Raw genomic sequence first — 14,766 nt, 5'->3', positions numbered from 1 at the left:
ATATACCTTCTATAAATTCACCAATGACACAACTGTTGTTGGCAGAATGTCAGATGGTGACAAGGAGGTGCACAGGAGTGAGATAGATCAGCTAGATCAGTGGTATTGCAGCAACAGCCTAGCTCTCAACGTCAGAAAGACCGAGGAACTTATTGTGGACCTCAGGAAGGCAAAGTTGGGAGAACGGTCAGTGGTTGAAGCTCCTGAGCTTCACATCTCAGAGATCTACTCTGGGCCCAATACACTGATGCAGTCATGAAGAAGGCACGTCATTGGCTACACCTCATTAGGAATTTGAGATGAGGCGTGTCACTAACGATTCCAGCAAATCCCTATGACGCACTATGAGGGGTTGCATCACCGTCTGGAATGGGGGTGGGGAGGGCACTGCACAAGGTCGACAAAAGCTGCAGACAGTTGTAGACTCAGCCAGCTACATCATGGGCACAAGCCTCCCCACTACTGAAGGCATTTTCCAAATGCGGTGACACATGAAGATACGTTCATCATTAAGGACCCTTACCATCCAGGACATGTTTTATCACTACAATCAAGGAAGCAGTGCGGGAGCAGAAGACCCACACTCAATGTTTAAGGAACAACTTCTTCCCATCCCCCATCAGATTTCTGAATAGTCCATTAACGTTACCTTACTATTTTGTTTTTTTGTGCTACTTATGTAATTCATTATGTATTTCACTGTACTGCTGCCGGAAAACAACAAATTTCATGACATATGTCAGTGATAATAAACCTGACTCTGATTTTACTTGAGAAGAAGTTTGTAGGATGAAAACAAATAACAAAATAACAGAACTACTGTTTTCTCAAGATAATTTCACAAAGAGGAAACAAACTATTTCTGTTGCTATGATTCAAAGAATCAGAAAGTTACATGCTTGTGGTTTTTAAAAAGTAGATGAACTAGTGGCATAATTAACACATTTCTGACGTGCAGTGTACTACTATAACTGTTTAGGGTCTCTTATTATAGAAACCATGCCTCTTAACTGAAAGACTATTACTATTAAAAGGGAGATGACAGAGAAACAAGAAAGAAATAAAGATTGCAGATTAATATTACTGAGAAATATACCAAAAGATGGAGTAGCTGAGCAGCTTCTAAGTTTACATTTGAACAGAGATGTACAACATGTATTTGCAGAGTGGATCATGGCTGACAGTTCCAAATGACTATTTTGAAAGGTGATTCAAGTCCAGACAGGAGAAATCTATGGATACTGTTTACATGGATTTCCAGAGAATACTTAATCAAGGTCATCAAAAGAAAAAGATAAAGATGAAGCGAGCTCATGAAAGCAAATTATTGACCTGACCAAAAATATTTACTGGTAGCAGACAGATTTGATGCAATAAGAGCTACTCAAATTGGCAAGATACAGAACGTGTTGGAGGAGCAAATATACCTACATTTATAATAACATCATTGATAGTATAGAAAAACATGGATCCATTTTCTTCCGACACAGAGATAAATGGCATTTTTAGCAGCACAGACTGAACCAATAGTGTTTGAGGTTTCAACATTAGTCAATGTAGGCAAATTAGATGTAACAAATTACTTTCCAAATGGGTAGATGGTAGAAGAGTGGATAGCAAAAGTAATATCGTAAAAAGGTAATGATAGTAAAGCAAAAGGCAGTAAGTGCACCTGTATTTATATCCACTGAACTAGAGTTCAATTGTGTAGAAATTAGGTTATAGCTATACAAAGTGACAGTAAGATACAAAAAGGTAAGCAGAACAGTTTTACACACATTTTACCAAGGATATACTTACCTTGGAGTGACCAAAGGATGAATTTAGCAGTATTACCAAAACTAATATTGTGCAATGGATCCTACCTGCTGTGAGATTACTGGCATTGAAGGTTACCCATGGCATGGGGCCTTCGCTGGCTTTACATGTAAAAGCTACAAATTCCTTGTGAACAGGTGTAACTTTATGACAACCTGTTTTTAATGTTTTACAATGATTCACAAGTATTACAATATCAACTCCTTGCTACTTAACGGCATATGTTCAGCATGATTTACAGCTGTCAAGCAATCCATGTATTTCCTTGATCTGATGTAAATATACACTTTAGTCATATGAAACAGCTGTAATATAATATTCCTTAGGACCTCTGAGTTTAGAAAAACACAGCGTTAGTTGAGACGTTACCAATGTCAAGAAGCAAGGTTTATTGCAACATCAGATACCTGGATATAGGTTAACCAGATTACAAGTACCCAACTAATGGGACATCCACACATACAGTGCCTTGGGAAAGTATTCAGTCCCACTCCTTGTTTGCATTAATGAGTTTTACAGTTAGGGACTTTGATCAACTTAACTGGGAATATTTATCTGTGAATAACATGATCCCTTTATTATAGTAGTGTCCAAAAAATTGTAAAACATGAAAAACTAAAAATTCAAAAACTGAAATGTCAGCAGTTCAAAATGACTTATCTCCCTTTGCTCAGTACTTAATTGAACTACCTCTCAGCATAGCCACATAATCTTTTTGGGTATGTCTCTATATAGGCATTGCACAACATGATGGGAGAAGATCTGCCCATTCCTCCTTGCAAAATTGCTCAAGTTGTTCCAGGTTAGTTGAGGAGTGGCAGCAGATTGCAATCTTGAGGTCTTGCTAGAGATATTCAATCAGGATAAGGTCAGGACTCTGACCTTAAGGACATCAATTTTCCTCATTTGAAGCCACTCCATGGTTGCTCTGGCAGTGTGTTTTTGGTCATGGTCCCGCTGAAAGATGAATTTCCTTCTCATTATAAGCTTTCTGGCCGAGGCTAGCAGGTTTTTAATCCAGGATCTCTCTGTATTTATCAGCATTCATCTTCCCATCAATCCTGATCACATTTCCAGTCCCTGCTGCTGAAAAGCAGCCCCATAGTATGATGTTTCTTCCACCATACTTCACAGTAGTGTGGGTGCAGTATTAGATTTACGCTACACTATCAGTTAGTGTTGAGGCCAAAACGTTCCACTTGTGTCTCATCTGAGCACAAAACTTCCTTCCACATCTTCGCAGTATCTTCTAAGTGACCCTTTGAAAAGCATATGCTTTTTTTTAGTGGTAACTCCTCACAAACAGGTAGCTACCACGGTAAGATGGGAGATATGGTGCAGAGAGGACCTCAGGGTTCAAGGATTCATGACACAAGGTACTTTGTGTGTCTTAGGATGTACATAAGCTTGGAAATCTTCAAGATTGTTTAATATCATTTCCAGTACAAAAGTGTAAAGGTAGACTGGTACAGAAAGGGCATCAGATGCTTTAAAGATCCTTTTTTAGACAACTGTTTTGCATCACTTGAACAATTGTTGGCAAAGTCTAATCTAGCCAACACGCATTTCTTTAGATGTTTGCAAATTAGACATTTTATCTGCCCTCTGATACCAAATTTCCCTGAGGCACCCGACACAAATGTCATTGATTTGTTTCTCTGTGAATCCATTGCGTAAAAGGTCTAATATCTATTATCTATGACAAGCTGGCGGCTCTGAGGTGAGCCTCTCTTGACAAAATTAAAACAGCCTGGGAGCAAGATTTCAATTTTTCAAAGTCAGGGGAGGTATGGGATGAAGTCCTCAAGTTAGTTAACTCAATCTCTTTATGTGCCTGCCACTACCTGTTACAGCTCAAGGTCGTACACAGGGCCCATATGTCTAAAACTAAATTATCTCACTTTTACCCAGATGTTAATCCCTGCTGTGACAAATGCAAAAGGGGTAAGGATTCCCTTATCCATATGCCCTAGTCTGGAAAAATACTGAAAAGATGTCTTCCAAACTCTATCCCAAATATTTAATTACAATCTGGAACCTACCCTTCGATTGCCCTTTTCGGCACCTCCGGAGAGGGGGGTCATACACCTCAGTCCGACTAAACATCACACACTGTCTTTTGCCTCTCTGTTGGCCAGGCACGCAGTCTTGCTCAGGTGGAGGGGAGCTGCCCCGTCCACCCACGATCAGTGGCTCAGGGACATCATGTCCAGTCGACACCTTGAGAAGATCCACTATTCAACCCTCAATTCAGAAATAAAGTTCCAAAAGGTGTGGGAACCCTTTCTTTGAATATTTTCAAAATTCCCAGCCAGACTAAAGGTCCATTCTTTCTCCCTTCCCTCAGTACATAAATCCCTGACCTCCAGCATTTTCCGATAAAACTCTTCGGACTCAGATTTGATATCATACAACAGCCTATGTATTAGAAAAATACACCTTCTCTATATCAATGCAGCTCTGTGGGTACAAAGGTCCTGTTTAACCCTTTTTGCCAATGCATTGATGGCTCGGAGTTGGGGACTGGGAGGGGTGGGTGATAATGTTTGTACAATGGGTGCATCTCTTTCATGAATGTGAATTGTACATTTGTTATGCACGGCACAATTCTCCTTTACACTATGTTCGCTTTATTAAAAAAACAATAAAAATATTGTCAAAAGAAAAATGCAAAGGAGAACATAGTAATTGTTACTCTGGATGCAATGCAGCACAAAAAACTCCATATGATAAACAATACAATAATTAAAAATATATATAAATAATGCACACAAAATGCTGGTGGAATACAGCAGGCCAGACAGCATCTATATGAAGAAGCACTGTCGACACTTCGGGCCGAGAACCTTCGTCAGGACTAACTGAAAGGAAAGGTAGTAAGAGATTTGAAAGTAGGAGGGGGAAATGCAAAATGATAGGAGAAGACCGGAGGGGGTGGGGTGAAGCTGAGAGCTGGAAAGGTGATTGGCAAAAGGGATACAGAGCTAGAGAAGGGAAAGGATCATGGGACGAGAGGCCTAGGGAGAAAGAAAGGGGGAGGGGAGCACCAGAGGGAGATGGAGAACAGAGAGAGTGATGGGCAGAGAGACAGGAAAAAAAGAGGAGGAGGGAAAAAAACTAAATATATCGGGAATGGGTTAAGAAGGGGAGCAGGGGCATTAACGGAAGTTAGAGAAGTCAATGTCCATGCTATCAGGTTGGAGGCTACCCAGGCGGTATATAAGACAGTATATAATAAATATAAATAAGATAACATATACATCGATAAAGTGACGCTAGGCTCAGGAATGTCTTTGACAGGAAATTATAAAGTCAAGGTGGTGGGGTGGGTTAGTGGGTGGAGGTGTTGATTAGCCTTACTGCTTGCAGAAAGTAACTGTTTTTGAGTCTAGTGGTCCTGCGTGGATGCGACTTAGCCTCCTCCCTGATGGAAGTATGACAAACAGTCTATGAGCAGGGTGGGTGAAATCCTTTATAATGTTACTGGCCCTTTTCTGGCAAGTTTCTGTATACGTCCTTAATAATGGTGCAGGTGATGCATTCGGCAGCTTTGGCTACTGGCTGTGGAGCTTCCCTGCCCTCCGCAGGGCAGTTTCTGTACCATGCAATGGTGCAGCAAGTTAGGGTGCTCTCTGCTGTGCATCTGTGGAATGATTTGAGCACAGATGTGAACAGTCCAGCTCTCTTCTGCCTCCTCAGAAAATAGAGGCATTGGTGAGCTTTCCTGATAGTGTAGGACGTATTCTGGATCATGCGAAGTTGTGCTTGATGTGCACTCTCAGGAGTTTAAAACTGCTTGCATTTCCCACTGCTGTGCTGCTGATATAAAGGGGCTGTGAGTTATCCTGAAGTTGATACCCATCTCCTTTGCCTTGTTGACATCGAGGAAGGGGCTCTTCTGTCTATCATCACCTCCCAGTCCTCCTCAATTGGTGAATTTAACGCTCCAGCAATGACAACACATATGAAAGGAACATCAAGGGCACACAATATTTTTAGTTTGTTATACCACTAGGAAAGTCCTGGAGGTACATCACCCAGTCATGATTTTACCAAATGTAAAGAACCATCAAGCAAGTAACCTAACTACTTTCTTCATCATCCTACCTATCATACGTGGCCATGTCAACTACAATATTACAGAAGAAAATGGAAAACTAGGCCGCTTGTCCCTTTGAGCCTGTTCTATCATTCATCATGGCTGACTGTCTACCTTGGTGCCATTTCCCTGCACTATCATTATCCAGATTGTCTTACCATCTAGAAATCTAACAAACTGTATATAATTAACCTTCCACAGCCCTCTGAGCTAGGAATACATTTCTCTTTATCTCAACACTACACAAATTTACCAGTAACTTGAGGTTGGTACCCTGGTCCTAGTCGCCTCATTTAAGGGAGTGTGCTCATTATTTGCAGTGTGTCAGGCCCTCTATTTTTCTTAAGTTTCAATGAGGTTTGGTCCCTACGGTCTGCAATTTGGACACATAGGCTTCATCTGCTCAATCACCCTTTGAAAACCCCCAGCCCAAGAACAAATACAGTGAATGGTCTTTGCCCTCCATCTATTGCACAAATACCCTTTTTCAGTTATGAAGACTAACATTGGACATAACAGTCTAAATGCCATCAAATCAGAATCAGATCTATCACTGGCACATCTTGTGAAATTTGTTTTTGCAGCAGCCGCAGTATACAAGACATAATAATAATTTTAAAAACCTATAAATTACAATATGAAACATATATCATCCATCATCAAGGACCCTCAGCATCCAGGACATGCTCTCTCCTCGCTGCTGCCATCAGCAAGGTGGTACAGGAGCCTCAGGGCCCACAGCAGCAGGTTTACAGTTACTACCCTTTGACCATCAGGCTCTTGAGCCAAAGGGGATAACTTCACTTGCCTCATCACTGAACTGTTCCCACAACCTATGGACTCGCTTTCAAAGACTCTTCGTCTCATGTTTTCAATTATTATTGCTTATCTTTATTATTATTGTTTTTCTTTTTTATATTTGCACAGTGTTGCCTTTTACACATGGGTTGTCCATCTTATTATCTGTGGTTTTTCATTGATTCTACGGTGTTTCTTTGTATGTACTGTGAATGCCCATGAGAAAATGATTCTCAGGGTTGTATATGGTGATACATATGTACTTTGATAATAAATTCACTTTGAATTTTAAAAATAAACTAATTAGTCCTTAAAATAAAGAGAAAAATAGTGAAGAAGCGTACATGGGTTCATTGTCCATTTAGAAATCTGATGGCAGAGGGGAAGAAGTTGTTTCTAAAACATTGAGTGTGTATCTTCAGGCTTCTGTAACTCCTCCTTGATTGTAGCAACACTAAGTGGGAATGCCCTAAGTGATGGGTGCCAGCCACCTTGTGATGATGCCCTTGATGCTGGGGTGGCTGGTGGCCATCATGGAGCTTGCTGCATTTCTAACTTTCTGCAGTTCTTTCCGATCCTGTGCAGCGGCCCCTCCAGAGCAGACAGTGATGCAGCCATGTAGAATGCACTCCACGGTACGTCTGCAGAAATTTGCGAGTCTTCGGTGACATACTAAATTTCCTCAAGCTCCTAATGGAATTCAGTCACAGTTCTGCTTCCTGTGTAATTGCATCAATACGTTGGGCCCAGGATAGATCTTCAGAGATGTTGACACCTATTTTACCATGGCCTGATAGACAATGGTAATAAGGCTTCCTTACCCCTGTCTTCAAATCCACTGCCACAATCCATGACTAATTTGTGCATAATGTTCTTCATGTACCACCGCACAGCATTAGAAAAGCTGCAGAGGGTTGTGGACTCAGCCAGCTCCATCATGGGCACTAGCCACCCCACAATCGAGGACATCTTCAAACAGTGATGCCTCAAGAAGGCAGCATCCATTATTAAGGACCCTCACGATCCAGGATCTGTTCTCTTTTCATTACTACCATCAAGGAGGAAATACTGCAGCCTGAAGATAAATACCCAACATTTTAGAAATGTACCTTTTCCCTCCTTGATCAGATTTCTGAACTGTCCCTGAACCCATGAACACTACCTCATTATTTTAGTCTCTTTTTGCACAACTAATTTATTTTCTATATATTCCTTAGTGTAAACTTATGGAAATTTGTATATATTGCACTGCTGCTGAAAAACAACAAATTTCAAGACATACTGTATGTCAGTAATAATAAACATGATTTCGATTCTGACATCACTACACAAGCTTATCTTCCACATCATCCCTACTGATGTCAGAACTAAAATTCTTAACCAGCCTTATCAGTGTTACCAGTCAAAATGTGATTTTTTTGTCCATAGGATTTGCTGTAGGATCAAGGATCAGCTTTATACGCCATATACATTTACATGTATTCCGAAACTGCTGTGGTGCTATACTGACATCAGCTAGTTTTCAATGAGTTCCAAGCTGTAATTCCCTCAGAAGCATTTGATGTCTAAACTGCCAATACGCCCAAGGACATTTAAATTCCTATTACTTAAATTGTCCACTAACCTGCTGACAGCAATTCTGCATTAAACTTACATAGTACAATTGTGTTAATCAGTTTCATGAAAGATGTAATGAACCATGAAACTCAGTTCATGTTTCGTGTTTTTAAGCCTTAATCCGAGTTTGATAAATTGCTACACACTTCATAGGAAGCACACATTAAACTAAATCAATTATATCCGCTTTCAAAATCCAAACTACATCATATACAGACTTAAGAGACCACATTAAAGTAACAGTGTTAATTGGAGTGAAAGCTAATTTTTCGCCAGAATTAGTAGAATGATTCCAAAGTGGAAATCAAAAAGGCTGAAGGTAGGTGTTTTTATTTTTTTTTTAAAAAGCACAAAGTATTAAGATATTGCTTTTAAAGAAAGGGTGATATAAAAATTTCAAAAAAGGTCACTGAACTTACTGATTTTTTCATGGTTTCCTTTTTTTCTTTTACTGTAGATTTAGTCAGTAGAGAGTGGCAAGTAGCCTACAGAACAGAGATGAGCACAAGTCACAGTACCAACTTCACACAACAAAAGCATATTGTTGGCTTCTACACAAAACCACAAAAATACACAATATTAAACTCTCAATTTTAATTAAATGTATAAAGTGGAAAATAAAAAACTTAGTTGGCACAACTATTTTAAGCCTAAGTTGTCAAACGCTATCAACTCTTAAACCTCAACTTTTCTAACCAAAGAGAATTGTGCAGTTTCCCCCTCCCAGTTAAATTATTTTCTTTTCCCCCACAAGGGATAAACAAATACAACTGTTTTCAATCAAACTACTATTTCTGGCCAAATAGCATTTCTAGCTTTGTTCCATCAGCAAAAATAAATCGTGACTTCATCATTAATGTTTAAGTTATTAATCTCATTAATGAAAATACTACAATCTTTAAAATTGCTTGTTATCCTTATCAGGCAGTAGCATGCTTTAAGACCTTGATGGAAACTAAAAGCTGGAAAACAATCTCAGGTTTTGAATGTATCTGACAATACTGACGTTGACAGAAATACAGCAATGTCTTGGTGGATCAATGCAACTGGTCTTGTAAACCATTAATACTCAATTCCCAATTCACCCACCCCATAATCCTCCCCAAATTATCTGGCAAAAAGTTTCACCAATACAAAGTTAAAAACTGGAGCATAAACTGCTTCCTGGAAGGACAAAGTCACAGAATTATCTGCTTGAAAATTATAGTGGTATTAAATGTCAGACACAGACACACCATAAATTTTTACGCTCTTTATGACATTTCAATTCAGTCATGTGTCCTTCAAAGTTAATAAATCACTTGGAACTGAAACTCCAAGGATCAAAAAGAGGTCCTCTGAAAATGGAGGATACAATGATTGTCACATTCCAAAATTCTACGGATTCAAGACATTTTTCCACTAACTGCACTATAGCAGGTGTAATTTAATTATTCATAAGTGGAAGCAGAGAAAGAACAAGACTACAGACCTACTGGACTGATATCAGTAGAAGGGGAAATGCTTGAATCCATCATTAAGGAACTGGAAGGACAACAGAAAATAACAACAGATCTGGACAGAATTATTGGGATTTAGGAAAAGTCAGTTATGGATGACAAATCTGTTGGGGTTTCTAGGATGCAATGCCAGAACAGAACAGATCAAGAGAAACGAGTTGATGTGATCTATTTTAACTTTCACAATTACTTTCTTAAGGGGCCATAAGGAGACTGACACACGACATTAGAGTGTGCATCATTGGAGTTTAATGTATGTACACCTCAGAACTGGTTAATGGACAGAAAACAGGCATTAGAAAGAAAGGAGCAACCTTGGATTGGCAGACTCTGACTCACTCAATGCCACCAAGATCAATACTGGCCACACCAGTTCACAATTTATAGCAGTGATTTGCATGAAGAGACTGGGGAATTCATGCAAGATTGCTGATAACAGAAAACTGAGTGGTATTGAGAGCTGAGGTGAATGTGGTGAGGCTACAGGGAAAACATGGACAGGCTAAGTGACTTGCAGTGGCAGATACAGCATTATGTGGAAAAGCAGGAAGTATTTAAGTTTGAACATAAAAACAGTATACCTATTGAAAGGAGGATATATTTGCAATACAGAACATAAGGTGAAACTTCAACAAGCTTGTTCATCGCCTGTTGAGAGATTAAACAGATCAGGTTTATAATCTCAAGTGTACAAGAATAAGAGGTGATCTCACGAAATTATACAAAGTTGTTGACAGGGCAGTACAGTGTTGTTTCCCCTGTCAGGGATACCTACATCTGACCAAGTCATTAAAGCAGAAGTTGATAGGTTCTTGATTACTAAGGGCATCAAAGGTTATAGGCAGAAGAATGTTATGGGTAGGAGAATGGGGTTGAAAGGGATAATAAATCAGCCATGAATGGTAGAGCAGACTCGCTGGGCTGAATGGCTCCTATGTCTTTTGGAGCAATAAAGGTTCAGATATTCAGGGCATTGATGAATGTAAATTTCTTCACCCAGAGCGTAGGGATACTTGGGATTCTCTATCCAGCAGACAGAATTGATTTCCTTAATAACCATGAATGCATCAAAGTATATGAGGTCAGTGAAGGCATTGAACTCCAAGGTCGACTGTGACGTTATTGAAAGACAGAACAGATGCAAGGGGCTGCATGACCTATTTGTGGTTCTATTCATGTCACCTTCCAGGAAGATTACAAAGAGTAGGTTTTTAATACTGACAGGATGAAAAGTACCATTTCACCACCTTAATCAAAAACCTTTAACTTGATGTACACCTTGCCAACAAAAAACAATTCAGCAGCTCTTTGAACAGCACCATGTTGGATCATTAAACTGAGCTCTCAACAACCACTATCAAAGTGATCAAGGAATCAAACTGTGAGATATATTTGAATAATAAAATATAATGAAGATGTCTTGGACCCAAAAGATCAAAACGCCACTTTGATTCATTTTTGTAATTAGACGATCAGCAAAATCTGTCCAAACACTTTTTTCCCAAAATTGTAAATCAAAATTTATATTTGAACCTATAAAATTCACACATTCATCAGCTTGCATCAACTTAAAGAGCAAGCTAATCCATTTCCATACACCGTCACTCTGAGAAAACTAACTGGGCTTCTACACTCAACAGCAACGTTGACTTGCTGAGATCTCCTTCCCCACCCACCACCACACCATGGCAAATTCCTTTCAGCACCTCCCCCAGGGAATGGCAACCTCTATTTAAATATCTATAAAATTAGCAAGTGATTTGTTCTACAGTTTTGACAGGTTATTCTAATCTTCCCAGAATTTTTTTTAACACCCTTTCAGTACACAGTTGGCAGATACTTATGTCAATTTCTCAGTATGTGCCTATTGGAAAGTGAAGTGGAATTGGAGGTAAGAGCCTTATGTTTTGCTCCGCAGCCCTTCTGAAACCACTAAATGGATCACTATTTCACAGTTACTCAGGGATGTGGAGAAAAAAAGACTACCATTATTAAATCAAGGTATTTAGAACCTTTGAACAAGGTGACATGGTCTCAAGATTCTGGGGAGTAGATTTAGGACAGAGATGAGGAGGAACTGCTTTTCCCACAGAGTGGGGAATCTGTGGAATTCTCTGCCCAGTGAAGCAGTTGGAGGCTACCTCGGTAAATATAGTTAAGACAAGATTAGATAGAGTTTTGCATAGTAGGGGAAATAAGGGTTATGGGGAAGAGGCAGGTAAGTGGAGATGAGTCCATGGTCAGATCAGCCATGATCTTATTGAATGGCGGGGCATCCTCAATGGGCCAGGTGACTGACTCCTGCTCCTATTTCTTATGTTCTAATGTAAAAAAAATGCAAGAATCCGGCAGAGCATCGTTTAAGGGCAAAAGTATATTAGACTATCCCATTATTTCAGATAAGCTCTCTGAGATTTTAAAATTACTTGTCAACGGTCTTATTAGTCAGAGCTCTAGCTCTGAAAAATGTCATTCTTATTTCGCTCTCACCTTCCTCCTCAAACTCATTAGATTCAAAAACAACGTCAGCTCTCAAAAGTTTCCAAACGAACTAACTACCCAATATTCTGTCATGGACCATATGTTTACTGATACTGTTAATGATTCTCTTTCACAGATACTGTCCCCCATCTCTTCAGATAAGCCAAGATTCCATCACATTTGAGGACAAACAATCCTTGAACAATCCATCCCTAAAAACTAGTGCTCATTCTCCAGCATCCTTCTGCTGTCTAAAATTCTTGAACGCATTATTATCTCTCAAGCCCGAGTTCACTTTATCTGGAAGCCTTTGCCTGAAACTCTCCCATCAAGCTCTCTCCCTACTGGAATAAACAGCTCTAAGAGTCATGGACAATGACAGAGGTTACCTCTTCCCTATGCATCCTTTTCAACCAGCCTTAAACACAGCAGAGCACTTCAAAACTACTTCACCATAACCTCCTGATGAAAGGTTTTGGCTCGAAACTTCATCACTACCTCTTCCCATAGATGCTGTCTGGCCTGCTGAGTTCTGCCAGCATTTTGTGTTTTTATTTATTTCCAGCATCTGCAGATTCACTCGTGTTCACCATAATCAGGCTGGTCAGGATCATGCCTGCTGCCTTTCATTTGCAACAGGGGAACATCAACAGTAACTTTCCTGATCACCGGCAGAGGTGTCTCCCAAGGATCAATCCAATACTACTCAGTACTAGAGAAGCAAGATTCTCCTCCAAGTAAATACTGGGGACTGAAGCCATCATCTCCAATCCCTGCCACAAACTCTTACCTTTTACAAACTTCATTTCCCAATCCCTCTCCTTTTCAGTCACCTGAAATTGAACCAGACCATCAGCACCCTTTTATTGATAGTTACTTTTGCTGCTGCAGGCCATTTGGTCCTTTCAATCTATGCTAGATCTTTAAGCAGTTCTATCAATCCAATTCCCTCAATTATTTCTCACGTGCACCCATTAACACTCTCATTTACCGTTAGCCACCTCCTAAATGGCTTGTTCAACTTGCCAATAAACTCAATTTAATCAAACCTCTGTAGTCAGTGTGCAAACTTTCAGCACGTAATGTTAATTCATCACCTCTGTTTGCTGACATACTGGCTAACAGTTAAGCATTACATCAGTTTTAATATTCCTCCATACCTTCGAGCACCTTTCCTGATGTGAATTGGCATCAAGTTATTTCCCAACCTCTAATGTTTAAAAGTGTTATGTAAATAGGAGTTAACAGCGTCATAAAAAAGGACAGCATAGAAACAAGCCCTTCAGCCCATCTAGTCTGTGCTGAACCACTTAAACTGTCTAGTTCATCAACCTGCACTGAGACCATTACCCTCCATACCACTACTATCCATGTACCTATCCAAACTTCCCTTAAATGTCAGAGACTCATAGAAATAATACAGCACATGTCCTTCGGTCCACCTAGACCATGCTGAACGATTTAAACTCTTTAGTTCCATTGGCCTGCCCTCCATAGCTCTACCATCCATGTACCTATCCAAACTTCTCTTAAACGTTACAGAGTCATAGAAATAGTACAGCAGGGAAACAGACCACTAGCCCCAAATCAGATCTTATGTAGGAAGCATCAGAACAATTAACAGAGCATAACAAATGGTCATTGAGAACAATTTACCAAGACCAACCAGAAAAGTGCATTTTTATTGTTAAATTAAACTCAAGTTACCAAAAGACAGAATTGACATAAACTTTTATGATTAGGAAGATCAAATGATTTGCCGACCATCTGAGCAATTAAGTATTATAAATAAATTCTGCATTATGAAAACATAGCTCCAATTCCATTCTATTATAAGCTGCTTGGAAATTTACCATTTTTGATGGAATTTTATTATATGCACACTTAATATATGCACACTTTCTTTGGAGGTCAAAGTACTAAATAAGAAGGAATATATATGTAAGAATAACAAAAAAGAAATTGAGGGTAAGAGTGACAAGCAGAGAGCATCTGAACCTGCAGCAAGATCCATACAAGGGTATGAGTGATTGATTCTTAAGCTCCACCTCAAGAAGATATGTCATGATACTTGTAACCATACCTAATACATGAGCTTGGCTACTTCATGTCATCAATACAATACGGTAGCTCTTTTGTTTCAAACTTTCCATAATAGAAATTCAGTTCCCATTCAAAATAAACTTTCTGCTCTGTTTCTGTGGTCAAGGAACTAAAGTAAAACTTAACAATAATTATAAGTTAAACAACAAATTTCATTCTATAATTGTGACAAAAACAAACAAGGATAATTTACAATAGAAGAAACGTTGCCAAATGCAACACTGGGAGTCAGCCTTAGAACTACTAATGTTTTCCTCAAAAGATTTCTCAAAATCAGAGAAAAATGTTTGCACCATCCTTGACAATTTATAAATACAATGATGTAATTTCAACAGATACACTCTGTCAGTG

At 39.3% G+C, this 14,766-nt stretch overlaps 1 protein-coding gene across 10 annotated transcripts in view; it reads right to left on the bottom strand.

Annotated features, from left to right (window-relative positions):
- nf1a (neurofibromin 1a) overlaps positions 1-14,766 on the bottom strand; it is a 357,260-nt gene that overhangs the window by 161,959 nt on the left and 180,535 nt on the right. For 8 of the 10 annotated variants that reach the window (XM_059973505.1, XM_059973509.1, XM_059973507.1 and 5 more), the window contains one exon: positions 8,752-8,817. The exons of the other annotated variants lie outside the window; for them this stretch is intronic. In XM_059973505.1, the coding sequence (XP_059829488.1) occupies positions 8,752-8,817 (66 nt within the window). The remainder of the gene's footprint in view (positions 1-8,751; positions 8,818-14,766) is intronic. 10 annotated transcript variants of the gene reach the window in all.

This window comes from Hypanus sabinus, chromosome 6, assembly GCF_030144855.1.
Source record: "Hypanus sabinus isolate sHypSab1 chromosome 6, sHypSab1.hap1, whole genome shotgun sequence".
Lineage (NCBI taxonomy): Eukaryota > Metazoa > Chordata > Chondrichthyes > Myliobatiformes > Dasyatidae > Hypanus > Hypanus sabinus.
The sequence above is the reverse complement of the archived record's forward strand: the minus strand, read 5'-3'. Positions and strand labels throughout refer to the sequence as shown.